At 33.8% G+C, this 12,489-nt stretch overlaps 1 protein-coding gene across 2 annotated transcripts in view; it reads left to right on the top strand.

Annotated features, from left to right (window-relative positions):
• Positions 1–1,822: 1,822 nt before the first annotated feature.
• LOC130048107 (uncharacterized) overlaps positions 1,823–12,489 on the top strand; it is a 30,266-nt gene continuing 19,599 nt past the window's right edge. The window contains exons 1-3 of one of the 2 annotated variants that reach the window (XM_056144284.1): positions 1,823–2,059; positions 3,915–3,988; positions 4,102–4,320. In XM_056144284.1, coding sequence (XP_056000259.1) covers positions 3,925–3,988; positions 4,102–4,320 — 283 coding nt within the window. In that variant the 5' untranslated portion in view covers positions 1,823–2,059; positions 3,915–3,924. The remainder of the gene's footprint in view (positions 2,060–3,914; positions 3,989–4,101; positions 4,321–12,489) is intronic. The other variant, XM_056144283.1, reaches the window with a different exon arrangement.

Genomic DNA, 12,489 nt, shown 5'->3' with positions numbered 1-12,489 from the left:
CAATTGACATACATGTACATTAGCAACAGAAGTAGATACAAAAGAATATGAATGTATATAAGCATATATATACATGTATATATATATATATATATATATATATATATATATATATATATATATCTCATCATTTTCTTTTTATGAGAGGGAGAGAGAGAGAGAAAGGGAGAGAGAGAGAGAGAGAGAGGAGGGAGTCAGTTGACTACAGACTGGTATTTAATGTTTATGAAATGGGGAAACTTTTTTCAGTAAAGCATGCAGTTTAGTAGGATGGGTGGTTATTTCTAAATTTCGATTTAATGTGGTTTCTTTTTTTTCAAAATGAGATGCTGGCATCTAAATATTAATTTAGGCAGTATGTGTTTTTCTTTTCTTTTTGTATGTGTGTATCTTTTAATCTCTATTGTATAAGAAAGCATTGCTCGGTCTATGGGAATCCATCTATGAGAATCGTAATATATTGGACTGGGTTTAGAGAGATTGTTTTAAAGTGCACTGTTTTTGTGGTGAATTATTAAAAGAGGCATCAATAAAAATGGAACACAGAAGTATTCATATCTTATGATTAGTCATCATGATATTATTGTGTTGAAAATGATTCTGATTCTATCCACGAGTATTCTGCAGTTGGTATTAAGAAGATGCTGGAGTTCCTCATTGACAATATCTACTAGTCTTTGGAGAGCAGATCTTCCAAGAGTCTGTTGGAATTTTCATGGTCACAAATCCTTTATAAGGTGTAGGTGACATGTTTTTATGCTCCAGCAGATTCGTGGGCGTTTATTTTTGATCTGTTTGTCTGCGAAAACTTTAACCTTGTCTATAAATTTTGAATGGATTGTGATATGGTTCATATTTGACATGTGTATATTACTTTTGACAAAAACATTTCTTTAAGTACTCTAGCTAATTACTTTTTGTCTATGAATAAAATCTATTTTTATTCATATAATGATTCAATATATTCCAATGAACTCAACAAAACATGCAAGATCTCAAAGAGTCTTTCAAATCTCTATCGCATTTACATGTTTTATTGAATATTGACAGTAATAGCAAACTACAGTAGCGATGGCGAACCAGATGAGCTCAGCGTCCCCAGCACCTTCTCTTATTTATTTAGCAATATTCACTGCCCATGTTGTTTATGTTTCCCAACTGATGAAAAAAGAATGTTTTTGTTGGTTTTTTACCCCTCGATTGACTGTATATTGTTTAACGTCCCTCTTGAGAATATTTCACTCATCGAGACGTCACCAACTGTATAGATGATTGATTGATTGTATATTGTTTAACGCCCCTCTCAAGAAAATTGCACTCATATGGAAACCCGTGGTGAATTTTTCACTCGTATTGAGACGTAACCAGTTGTAGGTTTACACATATGTTTAGACCTCAGAGCCGTAACAGTGTGGCTTCTTTAACGTGCCAACCTCTGCCGCGACATGGGACCTCCAATTTAAGGGCCTTACCCAAAAAGATGCCTGCTTCTTCAAAGTATCGAGTGCCTGGCAAGAATGTTTTTGTGTGCATACAATATCAAATTAGCAATCTATGTGGGCATTTTACGTAGGTATTCAAATATATTATAATTTAGAAATGATAAATTATATAAATATGTGCGTGTATAATGTATATATTATACACATAGATCAGGAGGATATTTGCAATGTCATTGCTTCCTTTTTTCCAACATCCGGTGACGTCACAAAGATTTCCGTGCCATTTGAATTCATTTTAAAGATATAATGAATATGTTGGGTGTACTGTCATCATGATCTACTTAAAACTAAGTACTTTTGCGGTTTCATAAACTCATCAATTTAGAAGGAAGTGAGAAATACACAGCTAATACTGGGGTGTTTTACGACTATAAAGCTTTGCGATTAGTCAAAACCGATAAAGGTTAATGTGTGATAAATTCCCCTTCGTTTGTGCAAAGTAACTACCTTTCAGAATTGTGCTTACTCACAAAAATTAGTCAAATCTGTGTTGATTAAATAAATATCAGGTCTATCTGCGAAACTTCATAGATGGCCCTTGGATAAGTTTATTTTTGGTGAGTACGTTTTTATATTCATAAACGAATCAATAATGGAGTTGCTTCCTATTGTCTGACGTCATTTTGCGAGAATCGTTACTGTAGATAATTTTGTTTTCTTCCATTAGCAGATAATTTTCGGTATATTGTAGTGGTATAGAATTTTTAAATCATAAATAAATGATTTATATTGTTACATTGTTAGATAAGTCAATTAAATTGATACATGTAGATACTTATGCTTTGTTCCATGAGAAGACACTTTTGTTTTATCCTATTGATTGATGAATTTGTTTTCATTCTATTGATATATGATGGTATTTCATGATATATATAATTTTATTCTAAATTGACATATTTTTTTTTATTCCAATGATTGACAATTTTAATGGTTGTTTTATTTTATTCCATGATTAGATGAATATGTTTTGTTTCATTAATGGATGAATTGATAGATACTTTATTCATTGAGAAATACTTTTGGTTTACTCCATTGTTGAATAATTTTGTTTTACTGAATTGACAGATTCTTTATTCCATCGCAGTGGCGTAGCTACACTGTAGCACTGTATGCACGTGCTAACAAATATTTTCGTTAAAATTTTATTACATATTACGTAAAATATCCTCAGCTTCGGGGGGGGGGGATACTTTTGTTAGCCGCGTTGCGTAGTAAATCTCGGCTTTTAAATTGGCGAAGGGACATCTTTGTGAAACTTACATAGCATGATCACATCCAAAGGAAGAAGGTTCCTATTTATTTTGAGGTAAAAAGGTCAAGGTCACTGTCACTAAATGCCATATATTTGAGCTTGTCCGGTCTCTAACTTTCATACTACTTGGTGCGTCTTTGTCAGACTTGCATATTTTGATCACATCCCAAAGAGGAAGGTTCCTATTTATTTTGAGGTCCAAAGGTCAAGGTCTCTTTTTCACTATATACTGTAGATTTGAGATTGCCTCTAACTTTTATATATGTACTTACTGGTGCATGTTTATCAGACTTCAAATCCTGATGACATTCAAGATTTATGTTGCTTTTGAAATCCAAAGGTCAAGGTCATTATCACACTAAATACCTATTGCGGCCATTCAGAGCTTCATACTTATAAACTATATTATTAGTTACACAGTTAGTTAGTGACCTGATACGGAAAAATACATGGTGTGAAAAGAAAACCCGTATCGGGCGAGGCGAAGCCGAGCCCGATACGGGTTTTCTTTTCACACCATGTATTTTTCCGTATCAGGTCACTAACTAACTGTGTAACGAATTTATCACGTCGAAGACCTCTAACTGTATATGCGGGGGTCTATATCATACAACTTAGTCAAATGTCTTTCCTTTTGACACGGCTGCAAGTCGAACCCGACGATAAATAAAATTACTCGCCCAATACGGATTTTACTTGCATGATACGGTTTTTTTCACGGCGTCATGTGACCAAGATCTGACCAATTAGATTTCAACAATTTTGTCTGAGGCGTGATAATAAATACGTGCATGTTTTTACTTCGTGAATGCAAGTGTGCATACTTTTCCAAACTGCAACTCGGCCATACGCATCTTTGATGCGTTTTAGCGATTTTTACTCCACGTTTAGATAATTTTGTTTCACCTCAATCTGTTTCTTCTTTGCTATTATAAACTTCGCTGTGCAGGTCCAACTCCCTTATCTCAATTCCATGTACTGTGTACCACCCAATTCAACTCTTATCACTATTCCATGTCCTATATACCACCCAGTCCAGCTCTCATATCTCTATTCCATGGCCCGTGTACCACCCAATCCAGCTCTCATATCTTATATTCTATATCCTGTTTACCAATATATTTCATATCCTGTTTACCAATTCAACCCTTGCCGGTCAGGAGATAGAGTATGACGTTTTTAGGAATTGGAACCCAGCTCCTGTGTCTCTCATTGGCACTTATCGGAGCATACGGTAAGTTTTTCTCCACTGGTCCATTCTGATCAATTTTGACATATCTAAAGATGTTGATGAAATGTGGAGGACTGGTCAGTGTTAATTGAATTAAATAAACGTGGTGGTTTCAGATAACCTATCAAAAGGACGGACATCATTCGTGTACGATGAAAATGGAGATGGAGAGGAAGATGAAGAGTTTTTCAGAAAGAATAAATTGGCTGTATTAACAGATGGTGATCCTACCACATGTGATTCATATTACTACATGCGGCGGTTTAGAAATAAACATACGTTAAATGTTGACCTGTCCACATTGCAGAGTATCTACGAAGTTGAAATACTCCAAGGTAACATATTTGTATTTTGTAAAAGTTATGTGGTATTTTTTCCATTGATTTTATTATTAAAACAGTGCGACATCTAACTTCGGAAACGACAAAGTCCGGACTGTTTGCTACCCTTTGACATAATCTTCAATTGAAAATAGATTAGGACTGGAAACATACTGGAAACGAAGAATAATTTAAGTAGTTTAGCATGGGACCACTAAAACGAATTAACAAGTCGCATCACTATTTGAGCAAGGTAATTTCTCGAGTCAAGGACCCGCGTTTTGCGATCCACTACATTTCACATAAATCCTAAGTAGTTTACGTTCAAATTTTCAGGGCTGTATATCCGATATCTAATCGGGGTATTCCACGCGCGAAATTTTGCATGATCCAATGGAGTTCACCGTCTTATGTATTACATAAACAGGTAACGGTGGTACACGTGTTCTGAGTAATTTAAGACATTTAATTTGAACTTGTACATTATCAGAAGATGATATGTGTGTACTGATATTCTGTCAGAAAGACAGAGAAGAAAAAATTCTGTCAACTTGTTCTTCGAAATCCTTAGGGATTTATGTAAAGGATATAAACCAAAAACTTTCCATTCTGTGAGAGAAACAACTGATCGAGGCCCGTGGGTCCGAGATCAGTTCTTTCTCTCACAGAATGGACAGTTTGCGGGGCTTATATCCTACTTAAAACATTACATCTTTTGTTCTAAGAATGGACAGACTCAGGTAAACCCATTGACGATGATAATTATGAATAAAGCTATTTTTGAATAGTCTGACAATATAACCAGTCTTGCGTAGAATTCAATTTCTTTTGTTCACTTATTGGACAGTGTCAGGTAAGTAGTCTTCTACTGCAGGTTTTATATTCACTCTTTCTATAGTACTGAGCCATATCAACATGTCTTCCTCTGATGGGGAGAGCATTTTCATTGCACAATCAAAAAGGATTTTAGTGAAAGTACTGCAAATATTATCTTAGTGAGTGTTATATTCTGGATATGGAGGGTGAGAACGTTATGGAGCCAAATTTTGATCTGAAAAGCATTGTGTTTTCGAATATTTGGATGAGGAAATGAGGACACAACGCATGTTTCTAAACTTTTTCATTTTTTCAGCAAAATTAACTCTTTTTATGCCTAAAACTACTTTAAATGTGTTTTAAATGAAATATTTTGCGTAGTTTTAGAGTTTGAAAGCGATGAAATTCAAATCTTGCGATATGCATATTTTCTTTCGCTAGTTTACGCGCCATTTTGTGTGACGTCATATGCGCCCTCGGGTTTGAAAACATCTATTAGCCATTTCATAAACAGATTGGATTTAATCGACAAAAAACCAATTGTCACGTTAACGGCTTGTAAATAATAATGCATTAAGATGTTTTGTGCCGTGCTCGGGTGTACTAGTTGTCGGTAGAAAGGATTTAGACTGAGTATTTTTCAATTTTTCGAAGGAAGGTACGAGAAAAAAGACGTGGATAATTTTTTTTGTTGGAGCAAGAACTTTACCTTATAAAACACACCCAGTCACCTTTTCAAACATCGCTTGGACAGAGACCCTGATAAACTGCGAGAAAATGGATATATCGAAGCTATAAGCACTGGTAGGCCTATAGCATACATTCTGTTTTGCTCTTCAAATTCAATACACACTCAGATCAACTGACCTTCACCTTGTAAACAACATGTATCGACGATACAATGTAACTTCTACCAACTGGTAGATTTACAAAAAAAAAAAAAAAAATAAAGATACAAAATAATTGAACTTTTAATTATACAAATAATAGAATATTGTATTTCCTAACTTTAAATTGAATTATAAAATTATTTCTTTATTGAACTCGTAGCATTGCGTCAGTAGGCTATAACGATTGCGTCAGTAGGCTATAACGCCGTGCTCCCACTTCGTACTTCCTAAAGACGTGCAGATCACAATTCAAAAATATTAACAAGATTGCTTTATCAAAATAAAATAATGTGATTACCACTTTAAATTTGAATATTTTTATTGATTTGTGTGTGTGTTGTCTTTTTCTTTCTTTCCGAAATGCACGCGTGACAATAGCTTGGCATAGGGCCTAGTTGTCAACAATTTAACGTATCATAATTTGTCTAATCCAAAAATAAATAATGATTGCACTGTTTATTTTAGAAAAACAGCGCCAATTACAGATGTATAAAGGAATAACATCACCAAACAGTTTGTAGACAGCGGCCCATATAAACATTATTTACTCACAATTTTGCCGATTTCATACACGCTTTACTCGCTATATTTGGGTATTTACATCGTTATATGTGTGCACTGGTGGCGAACACATATAAAACTCGGACAATTTATCAACATCGATTTAAATGTTGCCCATGGTAAATTAATTAGGCCCCTAAAAGTTGAGTTTTTAATAATATCTCGCAGTACTTTCACAATCCGAAGGGCGCATGTGACGTCACTGTACCACGTGACTACCTACCTAATTAACTTGACTTTTTGAAATCGGGGCTTAGATTTAAGTCTGTATTGTGTTAAATATCGCAAAATTTCGGCGAACGAACTATTAGAATTAATTACTATAAGCATAAAGAAGACAAAATGCATGTAATATTGTATACTTTGAAAACATGAGATGTGTCCTTTAACGCCAGCCAAAAGAACGCAATGCGCCTATCTCGTGAAATGAAATTATTCATGAAAGCGAAAATGATAATTCAGAATTAGGATATATGTATGGCACGCGCGAATCACATTAATTAGATAAACCTACTTTAACGGAGATAAACTAACTTTATCGATCGTTAATCCTAGTTTTTCAATTTGATAAATTAAGTTTATCGTCGTTAATTCGAATTAACGACCGTTAATTCAAATTAACGACCGTTAATTCAAATTAATGACCATTAATTCGAATTAACGATCGATAATACAAGTTCTTGGTCGTTAAACCCACTTTTCCTGTTGTTAATGCCTTATCGATCGTTAATTCGAGTTAACGACAGATAATCCGGGTTTTTCAAGTCGTTAATGCTAATTAATAGACAGCCAATCACAGCCGTCGATGCAAATACAAACAGACACCCCCGCCATTTTAAAATGAATCGTTTGGAGAGATCATCAAATGTACATCAATGAATGATCTTGAAATGGACAGGAAATAAAATGAAAATAATAATGTGCCGTTTATTTTTATTTCTAATTTATAACAACCAAACAGTCTATAGTGTTCAATACTACATATTAAAATTTTTAAAAGTGTAATGACATAACAAACCAATATGAAGCAAGTCATGACAATAGTTTTGTACATGTATCAATATGTCCATTCTACAGAAAAAAGGACTCCTATATACCAATCCATAACAGTTATAAATATGATTTAGTATTCAAAGAGAAACTAATTTTTAAGGTTCTTATGGTGCTTTGTCACAAGACAGTTTTACACGGAGTCGAAAACACTTGCTGATGAATGGCTCAAATATAAGTTAAAGTCATTTGCCAGGTCTTCTGCAGAAAAGTATGTCCTGCTTATCTGCAAAGTTGCAGCACAAGTGTTTGCAATTGGACGTCTTTCTATTCCCTCGGCAGAGTTGTAAAAGACTTCTATATTTTGGAGGCACAGTGTGTCTGCTGATGGTTTGGGATAAAAAGATGAAAATAATGAATGCATTTATAGTCATTAAGACATACAATATTGGGATTTAATTAATAACTGCTCTTATCGGTTATCATACTGATGATCAGTTTAAGAATAAATTAGTTCACAACTAATATTACTATGTGACATATTCTTAACATCACAATCAAGATAAATAATTCATAAAAATGTACAGAAATTCTGTCCCAACCATCAAATACTTCGAGCAAAAAAGACACACATTTGTGTTAAATTTTGAGGGCAATAAAGGTGGCAACAGACATATTTTTTAAATTCAAAAAGATTTCAGGTAATATACACACTTTCTTCAAAAGGAGATAGATCTGGACTCGTAATTGATTTTAGTAACATTGATAGCATACACATGCAAGGTGAAGATAACGAACAGTGATCAATCTCATAACTCCTACAAGCAATACAAAATAGATAGTTGGGCAAACACGGACCCCTGGACACACCAGAGGTGGGATCAGGTGCCTAGGAGGAGTAAGCATCCCCTGTTGACCGGTCACACCCGCCGTGGGCCCCATATCCTGATCAGGTAAACGGAGTTATCCGCAGTCAAATCAGTGTGCCAAGAACGGCTTAACAATCGGTATGAAACACGTCAGACAGCATTTGACCCAATGCGAGGTTGTATTGACGAACTAGATCGTTATAACGACCATAGAATTTGCGAAATGCTGACTTCAATCGAGACTGTTGAAATCCCTGTACCATATATAACTTGCACTACAAAATTTGATAGATAATGCTTTTGGAATGTACCTTAAATTTTTTTCAGAAAAATGTGATGTTTTCTTTTTTAAAAAAGGATATGGAACAAGTAGAAAATTAATTAAATGGCTTTAGACCTGGTATGACAATGACCTTTATTTGCATAAACTGTAACACAGTGCAGAGAAAATACATATGTACAAAGTGTACAAACAATATAGTAGACATAATTTAATAATGTTTGAAGAAGGGATTATAATTAACCAAGAGAGTCAACTCTCTCAATTATATTATCTAACAATTTACAAATTTTGCTAAGTTGATTAATATTTGTCACATTAAAACAACTTGTAAAGGCAAACTTTAATGACCTAGAAATTGTGACTTCTGCTGAATTCACAAGGCTATGTAATAATACAATTGTAATTTATATCAGTAATTAGACAACTATGTATACATGAATTTGGCAAATCAAAATTAGTGTAACCCATCCATTTGTTGTGTTTCCTATTCCTTTTGAAGTCAATTAATTTTAATCAAATATGCCATGAAAACATCATGAAATTTATTTACTAAAAAGATATAATTTAACAAGCTAGCTATTGTGATATTCTGACATAAATATGACCAAAAAAACCCCCAACAACAATGATTTGAAAGTTTGTCCAGTCTATTTGTTTCTGTAGTTAAAGGTTCATTTAATATCCAAATATGTAACTGTATATATATATATATATATATATATATATATATATATATATATATATATATGCTTATTGACAGCTGAGGAAGCTAGCATAGTTCGACAAGGAGTCCGGTATCAGAAAAAAATTCCATGCAATTATTATGATTTAAAAAATAATAGGCACCCCACGTCAACCAATCAAAATCAGCGTTACATCGATAAATGCGAGTGATAAACCCGGTTTATCTATCGTTAATGCGAATTAAAATTTCTTTATATGTTTAACATAACATTACAACTCATATTAACGGTCGATAATGTGAGATAAAAAATGTCAACTACCGTTTAACCCACTTTATCGACCGCTAATTCGAGTTAACGTGATAAACTAACTTTATCGACCGTTAACTCGAATTAACGCCGTTAAACTAGGATTAACGGTCGATAAAGTTAGTTTATCTCCGTTAAAGCAGGTTTATCTAATTAATGTGGTTCGCGCGTGCCATATATATATGCTAATAAAGAAAACATAAAAAAGCGTTGTGAAGAAGTTTCGGAATGTGCCTCTGAATCCAGCGAAATTCAAAAACAGTATGGAAATATGTCTTTCAAATTTCTTTCAAATCTAAGTTTTGATGCGATATAGTAATGGCCAATGGAATTAAAAAATTGTGAATCTTACGAGTTGAAGCAGAGAATTCTACTAAAGGGAAATATCGTTTTTAAGTGTTTCAGTGATTTTTCCGATATCTGTGTTGATTCTCACTTGTAGGGATATTTAGAATTAAATTTGTATCTCTTTGTCAAAGGTATTGTCTTTCTCTTATTTTCAGCCTACCTGTGAACGTGTATAGGCTATTGGGTTTACCTGGCACTGTCCAATAAGTTGACAATTACTGTCCATTATTTTTAAGAACGGACAATATCTGTCCATTCTTAAAAATGATCGACAGCAATTATCAACTTATTGGACACCTACAGGTAACCTTTTCACTACAAGTGGACTTTCTTCTATATAAAAGCCTAAAAAGACAAAGGATTCCGTAACAAAAATGTTTTAACTAAAATTCTCATATATTTTCCGAGTGCATGTTTCAACAAAATCAATTTAAATGAGATGTTAGATCTGCTCGCATGTACATAAAATCTGACTGGCTTAAAGACAAGGTTGAGCTGAGATTAAAAGTTTGCTGATCGCTAAATGGCGATAGTAATTAGCAGCTGCCTTTTATGACCTGTAATATGTCAAGAGTTTGTAAGATCTACCAAATCCATGATATATTAAGTTGTAGGAGTTTAGTTAATCGTCACTAAAACCGTACGTGACCTTTACTGATCGAAATTTTTCTTTGTTCCGATTTCTTCTCTAGAGTACCAAACTTGATGCATCCTTGAGTGAAGGAAGTCAAGGAGATTTGTACACTATTCCAAAGGGATATAATGAAGAAATATATCCCAAAAATTAGGAAGGGTGTTACAGTGTTATCAAAATCTTATCAATGACCACTGCATCAGAAAAAACGTAACTTGTATAGAAGCTTCCGTGTATAACGATATTTCACAGTGCTTTCTTTAAAACAGTACAGTTTTTCAAATCAACATACAAGCATCCTCATGTAGTGTAGATTGAAGTTTGTTCACACCACGCCCCCTCCCTCGGGTACCAGAGTAAGGATTTTACATAGCGAAGTCTTGGATAAGGCTTTAAAGGGGCATGGACAATAATTGAGCAATGATTGAATCGATGATGTCTTCAAATAATTGGAGATATTTTCAATTATTTGAGTTTACATTAATTTGGCGCTCCATAATTTATGTAGCCATATTTTGTCACCTGTATCTGGTGGCTATATGGGTTATTATAAAAAAGGTGAATGTCACGAAGCGCCACTTTTTCAAAAATTAAGTATTTACAACCACAATGAATTTATCATATCCAGCATCAGTTTGCTAAAATACACCAACAGTACAGCAAATAGATTTTCATTAAAATATGATTTTTCAACCATCTGAAAGGAAAACTGTCTTTGGTGTAACACAGAAGAAATATTTGTAATTTTCATTAATATTTATTGTTCATGCATTTATTTTCTTGAAAAGTAAAATTTTCATGTTTTTCGTAATTTCAAATATAAAACAGAAATTCAATAGTGCTTATTTTTCTTGTATTTTAACGTGAAGTGTGTAAATGAGAAATTTGCACCTGTCTTATGACCTTATATTGCATACAGAAAAAAAAATTCCCAATTTTTTCATGAATGTTTTTGGGAAACTTGTGTATGTCACATAATAACAAACCTAACATGAAAAAAATGAAATTTCCTGAATATGTTTTAAAAACAACTCAATAAAAATGGGATGTTACACAAGGGACAAATTTGTTAGTCCAAAGATACAAATGTTACACCCAGGACCGAGACAGATGGAAAACTATTGTTGAGGCCTTATGCCCCCTCAGGGGCGAAGAGGAATAAGTCAAAGTCAGGACAACGTTCATCGAAAGAAAGAAATATATGATTTTAAAAAAGAAACAAGTGTATATTTTGACAGTTATAACTTATGTATGCATAGACTGAACAGTAGTCATTATCAAGCTGCATAAGTTTGCCCCAAAGTTCAGCCAATCTACACAATTCAATCTCCACATGTTTCACCAAAGACAATTACATTACACCACAGACTTTATCCTGTCGTGAGAATCTAGAATTAAGTTACACCACAGACTTTATCCTGTCATGAGAATCTAGAATTAAGTTACACCAGAGACTTTATCCTGTCGTGAGAATCTTCAATTACGTTACACCACAGACTTTATCCTGTCGTGAGAATCTACAATTAAGTTACACCACAGACTTTATCCTGTCGTGAGAATCTGCAATTACGTTACACCACAGACTTTATCCTGTCGTGAGAATCTAAATTTTAAGATTTTCATTCATTTGGAGAATTTGCAAGCATCTCAATGCATCGCATTTGGCAAAAATGAACATTATTGCATAAGCATTAAACAAGTAACTGGCATTCTCTGTAGGTGCTGGCTTAAAATTCATGTTTGTTATACAAAAGACGGATAGTGTTTTACCATGGACACTGTTGTGTTTATGAGGTATGAT

This window comes from Ostrea edulis, chromosome 7 (genome assembly GCF_947568905.1).
Source record: "Ostrea edulis chromosome 7, xbOstEdul1.1, whole genome shotgun sequence".
In the NCBI taxonomy this organism is placed as follows: Eukaryota; Metazoa; Mollusca; class Bivalvia; order Ostreida; family Ostreidae; genus Ostrea; species Ostrea edulis.
This window is presented reverse-complemented; position numbering and strand designations above follow the sequence as displayed.